The 23,977-nt window shown below is 40.7% G+C and overlaps 3 protein-coding genes across 3 annotated transcripts in view; 2 read left to right on the top strand and 1 right to left on the bottom strand.

Moving 5' to 3' along the window:
* Positions 1 to 1,346: 1,346 nt before the first annotated feature.
* Positions 1,347 to 2,708, top strand: LOC108144239 (probable isocitrate dehydrogenase [NAD] subunit alpha, mitochondrial). Its single transcript, XM_017268918.2, has one exon. It carries the CDS (start codon positions 1,412 to 1,414, stop codon positions 2,543 to 2,545), a length of 1,134 nt encoding a protein of 377 aa, XP_017124407.1. The 5' UTR covers positions 1,347 to 1,411; the 3' UTR covers positions 2,546 to 2,708.
* A 5,144-nt stretch (positions 2,709 to 7,852) lies between these two features.
* Positions 7,853 to 10,275, bottom strand: LOC108144916 (luciferin 4-monooxygenase). The gene is made up of 4 exons (XM_017270079.2): positions 10,107 to 10,275; positions 9,635 to 10,029; positions 8,952 to 9,068; positions 7,853 to 8,890 (listed from the first exon to the last, which is right to left on the bottom strand). The coding sequence occupies exons 1-4, from the start codon at positions 10,254 to 10,256 to the stop codon at positions 7,948 to 7,950; spliced, it is 1,605 nt and encodes a 534-aa protein (XP_017125568.1). The 5' UTR covers positions 10,257 to 10,275; the 3' UTR covers positions 7,853 to 7,947.
* Positions 10,276 to 13,359: 3,084 nt separating this feature from the next.
* The window catches only part of LOC108144777 (5-hydroxytryptamine receptor 1A), a 39,392-nt gene continuing 28,774 nt past the window's right edge, over positions 13,360 to 23,977 (top strand). Inside the window, exon 1 of the mRNA XM_017269886.2 lies at positions 13,360 to 13,961. The gene's annotated coding sequence lies outside the window, so the exon portion shown is untranslated. The remainder of the gene's footprint in view (positions 13,962 to 23,977) is intronic.

The following is a 23,977-nucleotide window of genomic DNA, read 5'->3' as shown; positions in this document are numbered from 1 at the left end:
TCAAGGCAACCAAATTGTACTGTTCTTGTGTTATGGTACTTGCAACATTTTTAAACGATTTTTAAGTGCATGCACTTAGATAAGCTCCTGAGACTCATTGAAGGTCGCTAACGTATTCTTTTTGGCTTGCACTTGGAGAAATTTGAACTTAGATTTAGCAATGCATGTGTCTTGAATTGCTTTAATAATTATATCAAGGGGTAATTATTATAATCAAAAAATCGAAACTCGAGTACATTTTTTCGTGCTTTAGGCCATTAAATCAGCAATTTAAAATGCACTGCAAAAATAAGTTATGTTTTGAAAAACGTCTGGTTTTTAGAATCTTTTTTTTTATCAATATCTTGATTCTTGAGTAGGCATGGAATATCAATAAAATGTCACCAAACAAACCGACATCTGAACAGGTCCTCGAATTGAATATGCCAATCAAGAAGTCACCTTTCAAGGCCTTTATCCTTCGGTTCACCTCAGCCATCGCCCTAATCTAACTTTCAATTTGCCGAACAATGAGCTGGGGTTAATAACAGTTTGGGTTCACACATTGTAAGTGCGATGGCTGGCAGTTTGCTTTTGGCCAATGTTTACACAAACTTTACTAAGTTTTGGCTATTCATTGCACCGACTTTGTTGGCGAATTGCACTTTGTTGGATTTTATGTGCCAAAAGTTGTCAATATAGAGGCCATACGCGATAAAATATGATAGTAAAGCACGGGACGACAAACACATTCAAGTAAGTTCCTACTTTTGTTCGATATCTGTAAGATACTCTTTCGTAGGATTTACGGTTCTGTCTCGTAAAAGTGAATTGAAGATGTCGTTAAACCTTAATAGATTGTTTTCGCTGATTACTAGTGGGATGAAATGGAGAATAAACCTCATTAATAATCGTGAAATTGTAATCAGCTGGCGGGTGAAATAATTACTGCACATTTATAACACAACCAGTGGTCTGCTCTTAATGGTCGTCGATTTTAATGGTGTGCTTTTGCAGACGTTCACGCCCCCTGTGAAAAATCACAGCCGCTGGCCTCATAATTGCTACGCCCCTGACGGACGGGGCGGACATTTGTCTGTCGCCAGCAGTCGCCTTCTGGATTTCGGCCCACAGCCGTTGACAAGCCATTTGTCACATTTACACAGCCGCAGGCGGAATCAGCACACCAAATGCACCTGGATTTCAGGTGCCCGGGATTCACATTAAAGCGGGCCCCAACGACTTTTAAATCCCCCACCGGTGACCCAGTTCTATACCCTGCCAAGACATATTTTCCGAGAATTTATGAGCAGACAATTGAAATCCTGCCAAATCAAGTGTTTTTTTTTTTTTTGGGGGCTGCGCGAACACGTAGCCCAAGCAAACAAATACTTTCCAGTCACAATTCACTTTTTGGGCCAAATTTTCAAAAATGAACATCGTGCGGAGACTACGTTTGGGTCACCTCAGATCGGTGGGCTGTCGACTTTATTCGGGTAAGGATCAGTCCAAGAATGTCAGTGTGTCGAAACCAGAGGAAAAACCCAAGGAAAAGGAGAAGGGTGACCATGCCAACAAGGTGACTAAGGTCACCCTAATCAATGGCGAGGGTGTGGGTCCCGAACTGATGAATGCCGTGCAGGAAGTGCTCTGCGCCGCCAAGGTTCCCATTGAGTGGGACATCCATGACCAGTACATGGCCCCCGACAGCGAAAATGTTTCCACCGAAATCCTGGACTCCCTGCGGGCCAATAAAGTGGGCATCAAGGGACCCGTAGATAGTCGCCACTGGCAGCGCCAAATCCGCAAACAGTTTGCCCAGTTCGCCTACGTAGCCCTGTGCGCCCACATCGAGGGATTGGACACGCCATACGGCGACTTTGACGTGGTCATCATTCGGGATCAGATGGAGGGCGATTACTCCGGCATCGAGCATCGGGTGGTTCCGGGTATCGTGCAAACTATCAAGGTCAGCACCACCACCGGAGCGGCGAGGCTCGCCGAGTTTGTGCTCAACTATGCGGTGGAGCACAATCGCAAGAAGATCACGGTGGCCCACAAGGCGAACATAATGAAGCTGACCGATGGCAATTTCCTGGAGGCCATGCGAGCGCAGCACGAAAAGTTCGTGGACAAAGTCAAGTACCAGGAGCACTACCTGGACACCTGCATCATGAAGATCCTGATGAACCCGAAGAAGAGCGACGTCCTGGTCTCGTCCAGCATGTACGGCGATGTGATGCGCGTCATTGCTGGCGGCATGATGGGAGTTCCTGGCATTTGTCCCGGCTACTCAGTGAGCAGTCTGGGCACCGTGTTCGACTGCCGCATGAAGGCTTGCCACGCCCTGGCTGGAAAGGATCTGGCCAATCCCACTGGGCCTTTGCTCAGTGCCGTCCTGATGCTGCGCCACGTCAAGTTGGACAAGCACGCGGATCAGGTGGAGTGTGCTATTCGCGGGGTTTACCGCGACACGGACATCCGCACACAGGATGTGGGCGGCAAGGCCAAGTGCTCCGAGTTCGTCAAGGCCATCTGCGATCGCCTCGAACAGGAGAATGAATAGCACTATAACAACATTTAAACAGCAGTTAAACTGAATTGCACATATAAATCAAATTCTGCAAACGTCGTATAAAACGAGCATGTGACTTTGAACAAACAATAATAAAGTCAGAAAACTTTTAAAAACGAATACAATTTAAACATGTTAAACTAAAAGTTGTTAAGAAAATCACAATAAAAGCACATAAATACATAAAAGAATTTTGCATTGTAATTGTTAATTTTTGTAATAAAAATAACTACATATTAAGTCCCTTGAAATGTAAGTTTAAGACGCTTAAAATGTTTCCTTTGTGCTTTCCATTAACACAAAAAAAAACCAAACTATATTCGCATTGAAATGGGACAAAAGTGGCTAGTAAATTTTTGTCCGTGTAACTTTATGTGCCCGGCGAATACATTGTGATAACTAGCTTTCTTCTGGGAGAAACTATCACCGAACTAAACACATTTATAATATGTAATTACCTCGCATTTAATTCACTCGCTTCGGAGGAGGTCATAAAAGTCGCAATGCGCTTGGCTATCGCTTGCCAGTCGCAGTCGTATATTTATATAGCCCCATGCCGTTCTGCGTTCTTCGTTATACGTAGCCAGTTTCCAGTTTGCAGTTTGCAGATCTCTGGTGCTTGCCGTGCATTTTGGCAGATTTATGGCCGTCCGGCATTAACCGCCGCAGATGCCAGCTGCAGTTTCCTTTGCCGCTTTTTCGGCTCTTAATTAAGTTGCATTTCGAGTCCCGCCACGTGGCCACGTGGAGCGGCGGCAAAGGACGAGGGATGCAGGATGCAGGGGAGGATAATGGCGGTGCTCTCTCTCTCTGATAATAAAAGCACATGTTGACATCTGCCCACAGTGTCAGTCGGCCATTATGCACCTATTCGCCCCATTTTGGTGGCATGTAGGGGGGAATCCTTTAGTGCCGCTTGAGCTTTTTACACATTTTCGTTTATGGCTGCTGCCATTTCGCCATCTCGTTTCGCTCCACATCCAGGACGTGCTGTCAAGGCCCTGCCTATTAGTCCTTGGCCGAAAGGAGCTCTTGCTGTAACTACAATTCTCGCTCTGTTCCGCAAAATTGGAATGCCATAAAAATACGTATACTTGCTTATTTAAAAATCATCTCAGAGAACTGTGAAGTCGAAAAAAGGGGCAGCTTATTTCTGCTGTCACTGCTGCTGCTTGGGATTCTTCTTCTGCTTGTGCTACCGACTTGTGTGTTCCATTCCAGCCTTGGATCCTTTTCCCTTTTCGCAATGGCGCCCTTTCATATCTGGTGTTTGTCTGCGTCGACTTCCGTTTCCGGTTGCACGCTCGCCATTGTTTCACTCTTTTTTATGACTTCTGGCGCACATGATTCTGATTCTGATTCTGATTCTGCTTCTGCTTCGGCCTTTTGATGAATTTTTATTAAAAGCAAATGGCCAATGCACCAAAATGGAAATTCAAATCAAAACGAAATGGGCAGAATGCTGTTGAATGAAAATGTCCATTCAATTTCTGGCCCATGCACCCGTTACGAATGCGAAAATTCCGAAAAGCTGAGGTGTGCCTTGTACGGTTTCTATTTGCAGCAGGCAATTCCGAAAAGTTCCTGATTTAATCAAAAAAACTTAAATTCGTTGGTCGCAAATGAATGGCTATACTACGGACTTCTATTTATTTCTTTGTTTTTCGAATGCGCAACCTTTGACCTTCTCGGACCTTTTGTTACTCTGTCTCCAGTCAGTTGGAAGTTTGTTTGTTTCCGCCCAAGGCAATGAACTGCGAACAGAAATCGGGGATTGGGGTTGACTTCCCGCCCCGTCTTGGACCTTTACCAAATAGAAAATTTCAGCGATTTAAGCGGGTTGCGACACAATTAACCCCTTGAAATCGCTGACAGTTGCCTGGCAGCCGAATGCTTTGGTAATTCAGCCCGTGGGCATCATTTGCACTACCACAGCGATAAGGATGACCGGTGGGTGGGCGTGGGTGGCGACCTTGAGTGGGTTTTTGAGCCCTTGCGGGGCGCACTGACAACGGCTGGAAGCCATTTGATTTAATCATCGACGCGTAGGCCACGACAACGAGTCGCAATGAATAATTCATTGGCGCCTAACAACTTAAATTGCCTTGGCCGTAACTCTTTCTTGAAAATGTCTGCGGATTCTACGGCCCTTTCAAGTAAATCTCCGCATTTTAATTAACTTATCAAATCTGTTATCCCTATTATAAATTGGCTATGATTGGGGTTGAGATATGGAGTGGATTTTAAATAAATTCTGGGGAAATTTATAATTCAAACTGATTTTCTAACAAAAAAAATAGAGAAAAAATCTCGTGTATTTAAATATATTTTTAATTTTTTTCCAAATTATTAAACTATTTTATTTTATTTAGTAAAATAAATTGATTAAGAATTTAATGAATACTTAATTGAATAAGATATAAATTAAACCAAATAAAAACAAATATCTAGAAATAATACTTTTAGTAACCTAAAAACCAAACAGTTGGCCTTAAAAAAACGATGAGAACTCAGGAATGCAGCAATTAAATTAACCTCCTCTCTACAACCACCGTTTCCTTTGCCATTTGGCTCTGTTTCGTGTTTTAGCCAAGCGCGGAGTCATAAGCCAAGAGCAAACATTTGCGACATTAGCGACGAACATTTTTACCAGCTCATGCAGCTGAAACCGAAACAGAAATGGCTCTGCGATGATACATTGCCGACAGCAATGCAATTAAGCATGCCACCGACAGGACACCCATAAACTCCACTTCCTACACTCCACTTCCTACACTCCACTTCCTACACTCCACTTCCTACACTCCACTCCCTCCACTGGAATCGCAAAATCACCTGAATCACCTGGCGTACTCCACCTGCACTTAGCTCCCCTTAACCGAATCGAGCTGGGCCGAGAGCATCATGTAATAAACAATGGAAAATAGCGTTCGAGTTGACAGCGGAACACTGAGACGGTAATTGCATGTAAACATCGTTTGCGAGGAAGGTGCACTTGCCAGCGGCGATGGCATAATTAGTGAGTGGGTGGGTGATTAAATCCGACTATTGGGTGGTTGATGGTTGGTGGTTTCATCGACCTTCATCTCGCATCGAGTGTCCCCTTCAGATAAAGACTTTGTCTGCCATCCACTTCACTTAGCTAAGCGAGCAATCGAAACCCGTCCATCAATCAAACAATTGCCTTTTGGCTGCCAAGTCAAAAGTCTTGAGTCCATTCACCAGGCATCAATGCCAGGATCTGTTAAGTCCGCTTTCCACAATGGATGGATGATATGGCTGTCAACAAATAAAGCAAACTTAGACTGAAATCACCCCCTGATTTGGCCAAACGTCAATCAAGTAGGAGGTGCCACTAAAAGTTTCAAAACAATATGAAGTTGCATTTTCAGTTAGATTATATTGATTAGTAATGGTTAATAACATATTAAGAACTTTGGATTTGGATTTGGATTAAGAACTTAAATTGCTTTTAGAGCATGTTTCTTTTAAAGTGAACATTTTTAATGTATAAATTTAAATTAATTTTATGGGAGATCTCAATATAGAATGATATTTGACGTATTTGAAATAAATATTTGAAATAAAAGTATTTCAAAATTGGCCATTTGGCCATTTGTTCAAAACATTTTTAGTCAATTTAGTGTTTATCTAATTAAAAGTTTCTTTGGTGATAAATATTATTATTTTGCAATCTTCTTGGTATAATAATTTAATACAAATAATATACCATATGAAAACCCCACATAATAGCCCAAAACATTTTGTGAGAGGCTGCGTTAAAGTTTTGTCTCAATTGCAGCTGCCACCGCATAATATTGCCGGGGATTCCCGCAAGCCAGCTTCAAACTCGCATGGGAAGCCAGCGATTTTAGCAATTTGCCACTGAATTCACGAGGGGCTTGTGGCATCCGGAGATGGAAATGAAAATGGAAACGGAGACGGAGACGAGTGCCTGAAGTCCCAGAGCTGAAAAGTTGTCCTGTGGGCGTTGCCGGTTTCAAAAGCAGGCCCGTAAACAACGATTGTGCTTATGTTTATGAGCGTTTATTTACGACTCGAAATTTGAATAATTTACGATGGCGTCGACGGCGCACCAAGAATGCATTGCGAGTGCAACAGCGAAACAGCAAGGGGATATCCCTTTTGGTGGAAGCCACAAGGATACGCGCTTAACTAAAACCAAACAGGACATGCTACATTGAATTTGCTGGAATTTGCTGAAAAAGAGCAATTCAAGTGTTGCGGTCAACAGAGTTTTTGCATAGCTCCCGAAAATTCAGCCAAATGGAGCAGATTGTGCCGCGTGCGGCGGAAACAGCGGCTGTGAAAGCCGCGAACGCAACCGGAAACACAAAATGCCACCATCGACCGGAAGGTAAATTATTGCAATTGGACTGGCAGACATTTTCATTTCCATAACCGTGAAATGGTCGCATTTACCCACCGCAGCTGCTGGGACAAAAGGTGCTCATGCTATGTACCGAAAGGGATCAGGCCAGGGATTTGCCATTTTCGCACGGAAATTCACTATTATTCGGACTTTGGAAACCGGAAAACCACGTTGATGGCCGCACTTGAACGTGGTTGAAATGCAATTCAAACTACTGCAACTGAATTAAATGAAATGTGCTTTGGTTCATTAATTGAGGCTGGAAGTCAACAGCGATATTTATTTAATTAACTGTAATTGGGATCTTAAATATTAAATATATTCATATTTAATTGTTTTTTTTTTTAGATAGGTATGTTAGATACATATTTTATAAACAATATTTTGAATTCGAGACATATCTTATCAGGAGTCAAGCTTTAATCATTTCACATTTTTAATTAAATTAAATAGATAATGCTTAAGGCATTACAGATAAAAAGTAATGCAAGTCATTGTCTTATAAAACTTTGCACTTAAGTTAATCATCAGAAAAAGTAAATGCTCTTTGGGAACCCCTCCATTAGAAATATAACAATAATTAATATAATAACTTAAAGTCCTTATACAACATTTGAATATAACTTAGTTCAAATAAAATATAATTTTCATTATATTAACAATAACATATACAATACTTTGAGAACGCTTCCATAAAAACATTACAATAAGCATTATAATAACTTTATTTATTAAAGTATTCCAAATGTGCCTTAAATTTGAAATACCACATCTAAATGTAGTTTATTTCTACAAATAATAGATTATTAGATTAAATAAAGTTGTCATAATCAACCACATAAAAAAAATATATGTGAATTATACATTCCAATGATTTAAATACTCAATTAATAAAACCCAACACATAAACTAACAAAAAATGTACACTTTAATTATCACGCGCAACAAAGACTTAGGTTTTTCTTTACATTATTCTTTAAAATAGATTTCGTATTTAGTCCTATTTGGTGGTTTCCTCGAAGACCTCACGCGCCAAGCTCCGCATGACCTTGCCATTGGCGTTCTTGGGGAAGTGATCGACGAAGATGACTCCTGCATTCAGCTGCTTGTAGTCCACCACCACGCGCTGGGCCACATGGTCGATGATCTGCTGTCCGGTGATCTCGGCGCCCTCTTTCTTGATGATCAAGGCTCCGGCGGCATCGCCATACCTCTCATCGCGAACTCCCACCACGCAGACGTGCTCCACCTCCGGCAGTTCGGCGATGATCTGCTCGATCTCGTTGGGCCAATAGTGCTTGGACTTGTACTTCAAGAGGTCCTTCTTGCGGTCCACCAGATACAGGTTGTTGTCCTCGTCGAAGTAGCCCAGATCGCCCAGATTGATCCAGCCATTCTGGATGGTGGCCAACGTGTCCTCTGGGTTGGCCAGATATCCCTCCCACTTCAGCCCAATGTCGATGACCACCTCGCCCGTCTGGTTCACGCCCAGCTGCTGGCCATCCTCGCCGATGATCTTGATCCTCATTCCGGGCGCCACTCTGCCCACCGAGCACTCCAAACTATGGTCGATGTTGATGGTCACCACGCCGGTTTCCGTCGTTCCGTACGAGAACATGATGTAGGTCCGGGGCATTAGTTCCTGGGCTCTGCGCAGCAGGGCCAACGATATCCAGCCCCCGATCACGAAGGACATCTTCAAGGTCTCCAGCTTCTCCGGAGTGGCCAGTGGACTGGTGTACAGCTCGTAGGCCTGCCAAGGAGCCATAGCCAGACAGTTGACTTTGTACTTCTGGAGCAGGTACAGGGCTGTCTCGGCACTGAAGGTCTTGTTGGAAATGATGCGGGTGAAGCCCCAAGTGAGATTCATTACGGTTATCGAGAATCCGGTCATCCAGTCAATGGTGGCACTGGTGTACACCACATCAGTACTGATGCACAGCCTGCAGGTGGAGATGTTTTGGGTTAGATAGGCAAGCCCCCTTTGGATTCATTGAAACTCACGAGTTGGTGGACGCAATGTGGCGGTGCGAGAGGGCCACTGCCTTGGGCAGACCAGCTGTGCCCGAGGAGCACAGCACCACGGCGGTTTGGTCACCACCTGTGGCCAAGGCTGCGGGTCTGCAATAGGTAGAAATTGTAAATTATTATCAAAAACAATTACGTACTAAGCCTTTTCCTCAAAACACTCGATTCTAAGGGTAACAATTTTAAAAATGGATTAAAAAAGAACATATGCTTCCTGATTAATGTTCTTGGCCAAGAAATTATTTAATACGAACCACTTTACGATGAAAACATCTTTACAAAATGGTCTACTTTAAAAAAGGATATTAAAACGAATTCTGACTTATTCATAAGTAATTATAATGTAGGCATAATAAAGGCCTTAAAAACATCTAATAAAATATATATATATTTAGACATCCTTAATGTGTAAAATGGATTGTACTATCATAGTAATATTGTATAAAAAAAAAAAATAAATAAAATTAAAATGGTTTTTTTGGTTTGTCGTGATTGGCTCAGTAAGCTAACAAAACAATCTCTTCCAAGGCAATGCGTCTTAAAGCTAACATTTTTGAGCAAATTATTACTCCAAAAATATATTTTATTTTTTGAGCACTTTGTTGTTGGTCAAGAAATAATTGTTGAATTGTGCTTTTTATTACACATAGATTACTCACACATAGATCTTCTCGGCGGGATGGGGATTCACCAGATCCTCGATGCTCGTCACGCCCTCCACTTTTCCGGTGAGCGTTATCAGCTTGGGGGACCACTCCTTGGTGACCTCCTTGATGCGCTCGTAGTCGGGGGCATCGATGAACATGATCTTGGGCTTTGTGACCGAGTAGAGCCCCTTGATGATGGCCGGCTCCCGCGAATAGTTGACGGCGTGGAAGGGCGTGGCTTGGAAGAAGCAGGCGGTGGCCACGGGGATCACGAAGGTGCTGGAGTTGGCAATGATCCCGACGTGGTCATCCTGGGTCAGACCCTCGCTCTTGAAGAACAAGGCAATGCGGGTGGCATAGGCCAGCATGTCGGCGTTGGTCAGAACGGTGCCGTCGTCGTCGGTGATCTACTTTTATATAATCGAGCTCATCAGACTCCGAACTCCAAACACATCCTCCTGGTGGTGGTCACTCAATCGTTTACCTGAATCACATTGGTGGGCCAGCAGCGCAGCGAGTTGAAGACAATCTGACCGATCGATGCATTGTGGTCGTACATCGTGGCCCTTGGCGGGCCACTCCAGATCTTGGTCTCCTTGTTGTAGAAGGTGGGGAATACTGCCTTTGTCGGCATTTTGCTAGTCCAGTTTTAATTCGCAACTGAGTGGCCAGAGCCCTTACATTGTCTTTTATATCGCGTTGATGGCCCGCTTATCATATCAATTAAGCACCACCAATCGGCACACGCGTGGAGTCCAAAGTTTGGCCGAAATAAGTAGAAGATTTATGGTAACATCAGCTGATTTTTGTTGTGGGCTCGTCTAATCTATTTTGAGCCAATTATTCAATTTTCATTTCCGCCCATAAGCGGGAGTGACTTCCGCATATGAAGTGCCATGGCAACGGCGTGTGCCAGGTATCCCTTCTATAGTCGGTGAATAAGTGACTAAGTAAGTTTTATCTAAAATATTCATATCATTTCGAAATGATATCCCAAAAAAAATTAATATGCGAGTTGATAAAGCTCTTATAGGTGTTTGCTAAGATGAAACAGTATAAATGTGGCTCTGGCCTAAGATATTATTTAAAAGATAGGAACTTACGCTAAAGAATTCTACATAAGTAATAGTAAACTGTAAAGGCAAGGGTTAATCATAAGATATGGCATTTGAAATATTTAATTTAAATATTTCTTAGAAATTTAAAAACCTTCCGTAGGTGTATAAAAAAAAGTATAAATGTGGCCTTTGATTAAGATATTATAAAGAAAAACAACTGGCGCAAAATTCTTAGTAATTCCAAAAATAAAAACAATAATTCGATAACTTTTTACGAGTTTTGTGATATTGGTGGGATAACATTAAAGGCAAAGGTTAAATATAAAATATGACTTTCAAGGCATTTTGAAAATAAGTGTGGACATATCTCAGGAATTTATAAGCCTTTCAGTGTAAGTTAAAAAGAAATACTATAAATGTGGCTCAATATTAAGATGTTATTCAAAGTTTATGAACTAAATTTGTAGTAACTTTTTTAATGAAGCTATGGGCTTAACAAATATTGTAAAGTTTTCCGATACTGGTAAGTAAACCTTAAAGGCAAAGTTGAAACATATGATACGGCTTTTAAAGTAACTTTTAGGTGGTATATTTCTCAGAAACAAATTTGTCTGCTCAACCTTAACTTATTTCATATCAGCTTTAACTTTTCCCTGGGCTGCTTTCAAAAGGACTCACTGAAATAGTTCCTTTTAAAATGAACTCAACGCTGGCATTTTATTATGGTTGTAATATTTTTTGGGATGGGTCACGCCCTGTTGCGCTATTTGCATTGTGTGTTGGCGTCCCACAAAACGCGGGTGCCGCCCCCTGCCCCAAAAAGCACCCTGAAGTACACCCTGCATGCATATATTAACATGAAATTACAGACGGCACGGCCAAAGAGCAAGCAAAATAGTTTAAAGTGTTTCTGAATTTGTTTGGCAAAATGAGCAGGGCACGTCGAAAGTGCAGAAGGAAAAGGAAGAGGACCCCGGACAAGATGCTCCCGACGATGTGCATGCAAATAACGACGACTCCGTAACTTAAAGTTTTAAGTCCTATAGGTTCACCATTCAGATTTTCGACCACGACGAGCATATGTTCCGTGTCAACGAATGCCAATCGATTTGATTGGCGGTTTTGGGCGTCCGTTCTGGCGGATTCCCTTTAAAGTGGTTGTTCGAGCGTGACATGAGATGTCAGTTAATAATGCGCATTATAATGAGACGCCCTCAGACAGAGCCCCATGTTCCACACTCCCACCCAGGTGACCACACCGCAAGTTTGTAAGTTTGTCGGGGTAATGAGATGCGCCATTGTAGTGCCAGCTTAATTAATTAACGTCACTTCGAGTGCAAACTGTTACACAATTGAATTGGCAGTCGATGCCTGATAAGGAATTACTATTAATCGACAGCTTATCTCTTTTTGCGTCACCACCGGTTTTTGAATGGAAGTGAATTTATGCTCAGTTCTGCGATAGCTGAGCATATCTGTCAGGATAGCTAATAAAAGATAGCTTAAGTGTAAAATATTGCATAATTGTGTCGGCTGACTATGCTTGGTGTGAAATAATATTTTGCCAAAAGTTATCTTCCCACTTCACTGCTTATGAATAAACTTAACTTTTCCTTGAAAAGGGTAAATACTTTAAATGATAAGCTTACATTGAATCTAATTGGATTGACTGATAACTAAATGCAAGGGAGACGATTATCAGTTTTTACACTGACTACCATACATTTTTACCCATCTTAAGTTGAAAAAAAAATTAAAAATATTTTTCCTATTTAAATATATCAAAATCTTAAGCTTATCCCAATTTTTTAAATGATTAAAATTAAAAAGTTAATTTTTTATTTAAATTAAGAAGGGACTACAAATTGTTTTGATTTATGAGAATTTACTTAAAGAGTACTTTTAAATTTTACAAAATATTACATTAAATTAACACGATTTTCCTACTTATGTATTAAAATATCTTGTTACATTGACTTTATCTATATTATATTATATTTCCTAATAAAGTCTATTTACCAAAGTCCCATTACATAACATTAAACTTGTTTGATTTATTTATTTTTTTGTTAAGACAAGAATTTAAGTTCTTATTTGACTAGAATAAGTAAGATAAACAAAAATCTGGTATTTCTATGCTCCAACTTATTTCTTAGTTAAGGACCTTTAAGTCCTTTCTTTGTATAGAAATATGAAAAACATAATAAAAAAATGTTAAGCCAATGCCCTGGATATATTTTCTATATATATATTAATTGGATTAAGCTATGTAGCAATTATTTCATCTTTAGTAATCAAAAGTGACTTCAACTTTTTTTGTCAACGGTCTGCGGTCATCGTCCCTGACCTTAGACAATCGCCGACCTAGAGCTGTGAAAAAACAGTGGAATTTGCGTTCGGGCGTTATCACGCTTATCACACTTGTTGGTTGGAGGACCGCCGCCACGTGTTTTCGATGTATTTCGGCCAGGCGCAACTGTCATAAATCTTGCATACGCCCTGTGGGCATGCGCGAAACGGGTTTCGTTTGCCAAACGTTCCACAAACATCGCCCCATTCATAAAAGGCGACGATGTTTCTCGGCCGAGATGGACTCGGCACTAGAGGATGCTGATGCTGCCAACAGTCTGCTGTCTGGGGACTTGGCCAAGCTCAGACAGTTTGCGGTGATTCCTTGGACGAGGCGGTTGCAAGCTCGGCTTACGAGTCGCTCGGAAAATCATCAATAGTTGCCGTGGCCTGGACAGTAAAGGGAAAGTTTAGCCAAGAGTCGGCCAGTCTGCCAGTCTGCCAAGAATTAGCCACCGATAAGCGACTAACATATATATGGCCAAAGAAGTCTATGTCTATGTGGTTAGTAGAAAGTTTCGCTCAAGTGTTGTTAAGTGCTCCAAAGTTGGCCGTGATAGTTAAGTGCGCTCGTAACTGAATCTCGGCCCATTCGGTGTTGCCTCCTCACACGTTGGTATTTTTCGGAAAAGTTTTTCTTGGCCCTTGATGCTCACTTCTCCATTCTAAACTCTATCCCCGGCCTGTCAAAATGTTTTGGCCCGAACTTTTCGTGCAGTAGGCCGCCAACAATTGAAGTTTTGACAACAAAATTTAGTTAAGCAAAGCTGCCGCGGTTTCATATTCTTTTCCGGCTGAACTGCAGAGTGACGAAGGTTGTGCAACAAAAAAAAAAAAGAATTGCCCTGCACTTTTTGCAGACTTTCGATCCGTGTTTGGTTAACTACGTGAAACTCCATCAAAGCGAACAGATTGAACGTGTGATGTGAATGGTAAGTGCAGTAGTTGTTTTTCATTTTTTGCGTCTGTGCATTCTTTTTCCTGCCAATCGTTGAACTTTACTTGAGACCTTTTCCAGGAAAATATTTGTTTTTTTTTTCTCCTCAATTGGTTGGCATTGTGTGGTAAAAATTACAAAAATTCAATTAAAAAAAGCTTCTGCCTTCTTTCAATTAAATGTGTCAACACTGCGTATGAGTGATAATTAAAACCATAACAGTTCTTCTTTTGTTTATACAATGATGTGCCACTTTAAAGATGAGCTGTTTCTGAAAACAAAATTAATAAAAATTAAAATAAATTGAAAATGTTTTACAATACATTTTGTTTCCATCTGGGGACATGTCAATCATAACTACCCGTCCTATGTGTCTCTCTAGAAACCAATTAGCCATTCGTATTCGGCTTCCAAATTTCTAAAAGGTTCTTTGAGGTCCTTTGCATATGTTGCTACTTCTGGTAATTGCTACTTTATTGTTTCTCCGTGTCCCATAATGAAATGGACAAAAGGAGCCCAGGAATCCCAGAGGGTCAGAAACAGGGCGCATAAATATGTTCCCAGTTTGGGGCAAGAACCCATAACAATGTCCACCGAGGAGGGCCGGAATTTGTGCGTGTCGCATCTATAATTAAGTGAATATAGAGCATGCTGGGCCCACAAGGAGGTATTTCATGCCCACACATATTTTGCCCAGAACATTTGGATCACACAAATGGAATATGTCGTTTGGGGCGCTGGAGAATGGGTTCGGTTATCTGGGAGTGTGTGTTGGCCAAAACGCTTGAGAATTCCATTCCGCTTGAGAGGATTGACTGCAAATCTTTTGCATGGCGCTAAAATATTTCCAAATATGCTGTAGACCACGTACCAATATGTTGGTTTCCTAACCATATTGAAATATTTTGCAAAGTTATTGATTTTATTTTGTTGAAATTAAATCTTTGTTAAAGGTTGGAACAAAGTTTTTTTCTTCCGATAGTTTTCAAAGTGTACTGTAGCAAATTTATGAACTTAAAAAGCTGATAAAATCAACAAATAGATTTGCCTTAAAAACTTTTAATTTTTTCTAATTCTTTCGACTGAAAGCTAAAAGAGTTTATTTTCACTACTCTTTTTTTTCTTTCTCTTATTGTACTCAACATCGAGTTCATAAAGTTTCTCCATTTCACCTCCTTAAATCCGTTGATTGTGCTTCATACTTGGCCGTCTGGAATTTCTGAGCACTTGTATTGCCAATAAGGACATTTCTCAACGAGTCTGCAAAACATCAAAGGCACCGCACGCACAAGCAAACATGAGGTATCGGAGGAGCCCCCAGCCATCATAACTACAGACAGCCAACACAATACAACACATGGCCAAAAGCAAGCTGGGCAAGTCAATTAAATTAGCCATAATATACGGCAAATGTGTGCCTAGTTACTGTTACAGTCGGCACTCCTCGGTACCGGACTTTACGCTCTGCATCTGGCATTGTCCCTGTTTGCATTTGGCTGCTCATGAGTAATGTGCACACATAATTATGAAAAATACACAAGCCACTCGACTAGAGTACAGTGGAGGCTCGTTAGGTTCAACACCCTGTGATGTCGTTTCATCTGGGTCGAGGTACTCTACTGTTTATTCTGGCAGTTCTGTCCTCAAAACAACAGTATATTTGGCCAAAACATCCAATTCCGCAGGGCAAATAAAATAATTACTGACCGAACACGTTAACACAAATTTTACTGGCAATAAATTTTGCTGCCTCTTTGTAATTTAATTTACAGCTTATGGCCCATTTAACACCAAAGCACTCCATCAAAATAGTTAGTATTAACTGATGATTGCCCATTCATACACAAACTCGCCTCAAGTCAAATGTGCAGTTCAAATGCGGGTTAAATAATAAAAGTTGGTTTACAAACGAACATCAAGTTGCAAGGAGATATGCTGTTCGATTTGCTTTTGATTTGTTTGTCTGGTACATTGAATCTGCATTGAGCAAGTAAACAAGTGACACCTAGAATGTGAGTAAGAACTTGTGGTTTTGGTTAGTAGATAAACAGCAAGACTAAGGTATCGAAATTATAACATAGGTTAAATGAATTGATGACAAACCAATTTCCAAACAGACAGCATAAAAGTTGATCACTTTGCATTTTATTGAAATAAGTCTACCCCCTTGAAATGCTGGTTGTCTAGTAACTTGAACCCGAGGTCAACTGAGCCATTTGTAAATCTCCGTAAGCTATTGGAGCATTTGAAGATCTGCCAGTGATAATTCCGTTCAAGTAGCTCGGCCCTGTGAAGTACCAAAATATGGGGGACCAGGACAAAGAAAGTAACAAAACACTTACATAAAGAACAAAATCTGTGATAAATCCACAAAAACCGAAAAGGAAAAAAAAACAAGGAAAATATACGAATGAGAGCATGAAAATTATGGGCAGCAATAATTTTGCCAGCTTTGTTGCTTCGCCATTTCTGTGGCCTAGACAACGACACACCCATACTCCCACACTCCCACACACCCACACTCGCACACACCCACAGAGACACAAGGCTGGGGCTTAAATAAATAAAATAAATCAAAAATGTAAATCAACACTCAAATGTATATCTATATGTGTATGCGGCTGGGATAATAATTTGCACACATAAACGGGGAGGGGATAGGAGATCTGGATCTGAAATCTGGATAGTTGTATACTATATAACATATATGTGGCGGGGTGCCAGAAACCCTACTCTCATTAAACCTGAATCAGAATGTGTGTGCATTCGTTCGTTGACTTTGGCATTCCTTGTGTGTGGTTTGTCATTTGGTGTCGGTCTGTAATGAAAGAAATCATGACAAAGCATTCACTTATGGCCCAAGGAATTGTTTGGATTTCGAGTGTCAAAGAAAATATTAAATTATCCCAGGGCACACAAAAGCTTCTAACGAAGCATTTATATTTTGTTTTATGGATTTGTGTTGCCTTCGTTTGCCTGCCGGTATTGAGTAATAAAATCATTTATGAGAAATTCATGAAAAATTCATGACTGTTCGACAACAAATGGCTGCGCCGAACTTTTAAATGTAATTGAGGACCGAACGAAAAAACGTATGCTGCTGAAATATTTAAGATTATTTACTTTAAAAAGTGTCCATGGCAACTATTAGCTGTCTGCGGATTTCAGTCTGCAGACTTCAATTAAAATGCTGTCTTGGTTCCTGTCTGCAGGCGGACATTGAGCACCCTTTGACGAGACTTAAATGGATTGTCAGCCAGGCGTGTGCTCTGGCGTCTTCATTATAGAACTCCGAGTTTTCCCAGCACTTTGTGTAATTCCGTTCATCATTTTGCCTGTGCAGGCCCGCAGCAGTGTCCACCTCCTTCTCCATTTCATTTGGCTAACTGAAACGTGACACAGAGTCGGCTTTCAGGAAGATCTGGGACTGTGTCCAGACCCTTGTTACGGATCCAGAGTGGACCCGCCGCCTCTGCGTATAGCTGCTTATAATTCCGGCTGGAATCCACTTCATTTTTATCAGCTTCATCACGGCATCTTGCATTTTTGAAATGAAATTGTCGTCCCATTTCTTTGCCTGCTTTTCACTCATCAGCGCCATCAGTGCCATCAGCATCTTTAATTCCATTGCTCCTCCGTTTTTTCCACCTTTTCTGGCGGCGGGCTGTCATTCAATTTGACGCCACATTAATTCACTTCGTTTTGCTCCTTTTTTGGCCAGCCGGATATTTGCATTCGTTCTTCTTTTAATTGCTTCGTTATGCGACGTGCTTGTATTTGCGCGCGGTCCACTCGGCGTATACGCATTTAAAAGCTCTCAGGGGAGCCGAAATTAAAGTTTGACATCCCACAGGTAATTGGTACATAATCAGCTAAAGCTCAAGCACTCCCATTTCGCGAAATATTGTTGCTCTTTGATTAAGTTTAGGCCCCTATCTACACTAAGACAAAAATATTCAAACTTTAAAATATATATAATTAAAAAAAAGAGATTATATTTGGTTTTTTAAGCCGTTTGTGACACACCAAACATAAAAACATTTAAAACGAATCTAGGTAATTGTGTTTCCTAAAGTTGTAGTTTTTTTACTTTTAAAAATAAGAAGCATACTTTGAGGCAAAATGTTCAGCTATAGTAAATACGTTGAGTTACGGAGTAAACTTTAAGATTTTCAGATGTTTGAAACGTTGTGTTAATTTGCTTTTTTTAACATATTTATTTGTTATTTCTGGCTAACTATTAATGGACTTTCTGTGTAATATTCCGATAAATAACACTTTAATATTCACTTTGTAGTGGATCTTTCCGGTTCCATTCACCGCCCCATTCATCGGTCAAATTGCGCAGTTTTCGGGCTTGGCCTCTATTGTTTTGGTTGCCGGCGTAGTGCTTGTCGAGTGGTCGATGTTCGGGGATCCGATGTTTTGGGTTCCGCACAGCGAGTCCCGGCTGATGCTTGAATGGCAAACAATAATAAGCGCCTTCTGCATCTTGTTTGTGTGTCCTCCATTCATCCGACTCCCTCCCGAACTCTCAGTTTTTGAATGTATAGTAGGAACACATTCCGGCATACAGATTTAGAGCTCCATTACCATGGGGACAGATGGACACCGCAAAATTCAGCCGAGCAGGTTTGTTTGCCGTCGGGCGCTAGTTAAATTGGGCAGACAAATGCTTTCGATCGCCAGTTCCCTTGTCCCGTGTCGTTTTCAGTTTATCAATGGCTGCAGTTTAAATCCTGCAATTTTAGTCCTTTTTAGGGGCTCCTCTGGGAGCCTTTCAACTGACATGTGCTAATGTTGTTCGAGGTCCAGGGCCAAGGATTCGTTTGGCCAGCACATTTCTAGTTCAGTGTGTATAAAATTGCTTTGCACCGATATAGTTTGACAAATAGAGCCAATGGGAATCTGCTTTCTATAGTAGTTAGTCAGATTCCTTGACCTTACCACTACCAGTAGAATAGTTCATTCTTTTGGCCTGTTTCGGCCTTCGTGTGGGTTGCTTGAACTAATTTTTCTGTTTGTTGCCATAATTTATTTCGTCTTGGCCGAAGTATTCAGTTTTTTCGCTCACAATGTATGCCTTTGACACATTTCAAGCCATTTTCCGGCTGCGTTTGCCGTTTTGTTTTCTTCACTTTTCACCATTTTACTCCATAAATATGTATAAGCAAATATACAAATGGAAATATAAAGAGAGTGAGAGAGAAAACAACTATTTGGCACGTTATTCGGTTGAAGTTTTCTATTATTTTTGTAAATTTTCTTGGCAAGCAAAATTGTCGACAGCAAACTAAGTTATTTTGTTTGTTGGGCCCCCGAAGAAAGAGACAGTGCGATGGCATTAGAAAGAGTACGATGCTGACCATGCACTTGGCAGAGATTCAACCGGAGAAATTCGGAGCTCGGACTTTCATTTGCTCAATAGTCAGCGGGGACTTGGATCCCGCATTGATTGCTGCTCCATGGCCTATTATACTTAAGTGCTTATCATAATTTGTGTAGTCTGTAGTCTGTAGTCTGTAGTCAGTGGTCTGATGCTGTAGAACAAAGGCCTCATCTTCCTTTCCATCGCTGGGCATAAGTCGCCTTAGCGTTGACGGGAATTCCCCGGAGAATCCGAGGGGAAATGGATTTTCCAGTGCCGGAACAGAAGTCGAGCTGAAAAGAATGAGAAATGTAATACACTTTAAGGCACTTGGGACATTTGCTTCTTTATGTTTTTAAGGCACTTTAACTTTTACGATTTCATACTTCCATTACTCCTTGTTGTTCCGAGTTTATTCGCGTATTGACACCCCCGGCGGTTTACCAGTTTAATGGGATTTATTTTTTAGTTTTTTCTTTGGTAATTAAAGCTCCTGTGGCTCTCGGTTGATTGAAGGGGAATCGGATTTAATTAGAGGCAGCGGAAATGAGTTATTGATTGCCACCAGCGAGGGCAATGACGGTCAATTGGTAAAACAGAAACCATGAAACTATAGTTTTCAACTGCAAACTTATTACAAAACGAATGGCAAAACAGGGCTTGTTCTCCCATTCCCATTAGTACATTTTTGTGAAAAAACGGTGAAAAAGTTTCCGTTTAAATGTAGTTTAGCGAATATTGCAAAACGTTCAAAACGCATTTTAGCATTTGCACAAGTTTTAAAATAATTGTTTGAGGAATATTGTTCAACGGATGATAGATTTAACGCTAAAAGCTTTGCAGACTTAAAAATTCAATGGCAGCAATAAAAATCAATTTATTATAGACCTTATTTAATTTTCGATGAACGATTTCGGTTGAACCAATTTTTGCTAAAGCATATTTAATTTTTCAATACTTGTACGTATTAAAAAAAACTCGATATAAGTGACTTTAAATTGAATTCTTTCTTCGTCTGCATAAAATTAAATAAAAATCATATACGAAATCCTCTGGAAGTGACGTAAAATCCATGCTCAAACCGCAAAAATCGTTTTGTGGGATTTTCGATGGTCCAAAAAGTTCAAACAAAACCCAAAAATGAACTTTTAGTCGCAAATTTGGCTTGGGACCTTTCGCAACAAGCTCAGCGATGGCTATTTTGGATTACAGTCTGCCCATTTTCTCTCTTTTTTCGTGTCCCATCACCTTCTCGTCCTTGTTGTTTCCTATAGAATTGTGTATTCGGTTTTGTTTATCTGCTGTTCCACAGCTTTAGTCTTCCGAACTTCAAATTTAAGGATATAATCTGCTTGAATCCTTTGTTCAGTTTTGTACTTCATTTTGAGTTATTTTGTGTTCTTACATGCAATCATATTGATGTATTTTTATTCCCTATTCATTATTTCTTTTTTAACTGACGCAGTGCACTGATTTTTTTTTTTCAATTTTATTTAGCACAGAGTTTTTCAGGGATTTCAATGTTTTCTTCACTTTTCTCATGCTACCCACAAAATACATTAGCCTGCGAATTCTTGATAAAGTTTGCGGCATGTTTATCTTTTTTTTTCCCGCTTTTTTCTTGCATTCCTCCAATGTATTTCCGGAGGCACATAAGAATTATGAATGATTTTTTTTGCCACTACAGGCTTTTAATATTTATTCTAATTTATTTCTGATTCTAATCGCTGCACAAAATAAATAAAGTCTGATTGATTGGATATTGAAATTGCACAAGTTTTCCGCAACTTAAGTTGGCACTTACGTGCCGCAGGATTTAAGTATTGGAATCGGATTTAAGGGCCATAAACTGACTGCGGAGGATTGTCACCACAAATGCCAGCACCAAACATCAGGGCTGCCTCCCGCAGCGCGACAGATTTCGATGCCATCCCGGCGGATACGCAATATTTTCGCATTCATCTTCATTTTTTCACATTGTAGTGCTATTTACTTGGCGTTTTTATGCCTCTCCTTTTTTCGGCTTCCCTTCTTTGCTTTTATTATGTTTTTTGTGTATATAAATAATGTAGGTTTGTGTATATTTAAGTGCTCTAAGGACACCAGCCGCGAGGCTTTCATCGGTTTGTCTACGCTTATCTTTGTTACCCTTCCGTCCTGTTGTCCTGATCAGATTTTCTTTTGGCAGCTTAATGTACGACCGCAGAATATTGGCGGCATATCTAGCGCATAATGTCGCCATTTATTTCCTGAATGGAACACGTGTGTGTGCGTTTTTTTTTTTTTGCTATTTAAATATGTAAATCGAATTAAATTCCCCTGGCTTGAGTTATGCTCCAGAAATTGTTGAAAAAATGCCACTCAACGGTTGTAAATTAAAACCCTTCGTTTGGGTCTTATTGAATTTGGCGTAACACACTTATATGTCACTGCATTGCATACTTATCAGATAGTTTGGATCGCCTGCGCCGACTTTTCGGTGGCAAAGTGGCTTTTGGACTGGAAAAGTTTTGGCCAAAGTTTTCGCTGCCAATTTGAATGGATAATTCGACACAAGTTCGGTTCGCTGTCAGAGCCACAGCGTAACTTTACAGTCTACCACATATCTGTTCAGCCCTTCTCTGCTTGTTCTGCACTTGTTATCAATAAATAATTCATAAATAGACAGGCGTGTATGTGTCTGCCAATAACATGGCATGGTATTGAGCAAAAATGAAAACACATTAAAATAAATCCCAAAATGGCGCGACTGAAATGTCGCAAACATACACATAAAAAAGTCAAGCGAGCACATTTCAAATTAGGACACCCACACACATCCCTATTCATGCGACCCATAAGGATACCCACAAAATTCAAAAAATGCCGCAAAAAGAAGCACGCGCATAAATACCAATAGAAATGTTCGCATAATGCAATATAATAAACGTCAGGAGCAGAAGACGAAGCATAGGGCGAAAATAGGGACGAAATCAAGCCGCAGGACGAGGAGTCCTCCATTCGGGATCGAGGGTGCGTTCTGATTGCGTGCTGATAACCCTTTTTCAACTTTCGCCGACGAAAAACTGTAGCTTGCATGCACAAACTCGTTTGAATAAATACACGCATATATGCTTAAAGCCAAGCTAAATCCAATTTGGCTAACAAGACATTGTCACTCAAAGCGAGTGAGTCACCGCAATGAGGAGGAGGGGGCAAATCCCAGGGGAATTTGCTTATGAGCATGATCGAAGGCAGTGACATTTAAACCTCATTGCCCCCTTGTCGTGTGGTTTTAACTCTGAAAAGGCCAAATTGCTAAACAACGATTAGGCTACTTATAAAACCATGCATTTAATCATAGCAATAAGTTACACAGAGCTTACTTTAAAGTTATATTTTTAAATTAACTTTGAGATTTGTCATTGTTATATAAGAAAGATTGCATTTGTTCAAAAGTTTAATGAACCTTTTAAAACAAGTGACTAAATTAAAAATGTTTGAAAATAAGGACGCATGTAGCCATAGAAATTTCTGGGGCTGTGAAATGGTTAAAGAAGGTGTCTAAAAGTATTCAATGAAAAATTAAAGTAGTTCTTGGGAAATAATCCCATGGACTTTTAGACTTAAAATATTATGTTGCATACTTTTAGACACCATAATAGTTCTCCTTAATTTTCAAGAATAGTTGTGAGTGTGGCTATTTTTTTTCTCCGTGTGGCATCCAAGAAACACAAATCGCTTAAACTCATTTAAGCCAGACGACGACGTCGACAACAAATTCCTGGCTTAAACCGCCGGGCGACGGGCGCATCCGCTCATTAGTCTGAGAGCAGCCAAGGAGCATCCTGTGCGTTAAGCCCTATATGGTGCAGGGATCAGTCACTTGGTTGTCATCGCTGTCAGCCGCGATGCGGCAACCGGCAGCCGCAAAATCTGTACAAAGAAATGCCATAAAACGCCAACCGCACTCACGACACCCGAAAAACGGTGAAATAACCGAAAAATGCGGTTATGGCAGTTGGGCCCAACAATTTACCGCCAACGGATGGCTGTTAACATAATTCATTTCATGCGCCAACTTGAACGCCATGTGCCACGAAATTCCTGGCAAAAAGACTAACGGCTTTTAATTAAAATATCTGTGGGGACTGAGAAGATTTTGAACTTGGGAATTTACTGATTTGGAAATGGCATTTAAAGGCGAAATTTATAACTCTTAATGGATACGAAAGCTGTTTAAGGATAGAAAAAAAAACGAAACACTTTTTAGCTAACCGCATTTGATGACTACTCGAAAGTAGCTCATCTTTCGTGAAAAGCCCTGCAAAGCGGCAAAGCCAGCTAATGGTGTCACTTGGCAGGGAATGGCAAATTAGCGGGGATTGCGCACTTTTTGCCAAGAATCAGGAGCTTAAAAGGACGAAATAGGATGGGGAGGAGGAGGAGCAGAGGCAGGAGCACACTCGATTCAGGTGGGCAACACACACCCCTTAGCACACACATGGCCGGCAGGTGTGGGCTGAGCAGCTGTTGACACACTCTACATGGCGCACGCGGCAGATAGGTACACATATGCATGTACAACATGTCGTATAAGTATTTTAATTAAGCATCAAGAGGCGCACAAAAACACATGAAGAGCAAGTTTCGCTTTTAATTAA

The sequence above is a fragment of the Drosophila elegans genome, unplaced genomic scaffold, assembly GCF_018152505.1.
Source record: "Drosophila elegans isolate 14027-0461.03 unplaced genomic scaffold, ASM1815250v1 contig_183, whole genome shotgun sequence".
Classification (NCBI taxonomy): domain Eukaryota; kingdom Metazoa; phylum Arthropoda; class Insecta; order Diptera; family Drosophilidae; genus Drosophila; species Drosophila elegans.
Note: the sequence above shows the minus strand (reverse complement) of the source record. Positions and strands in the feature narration are given on the sequence as shown.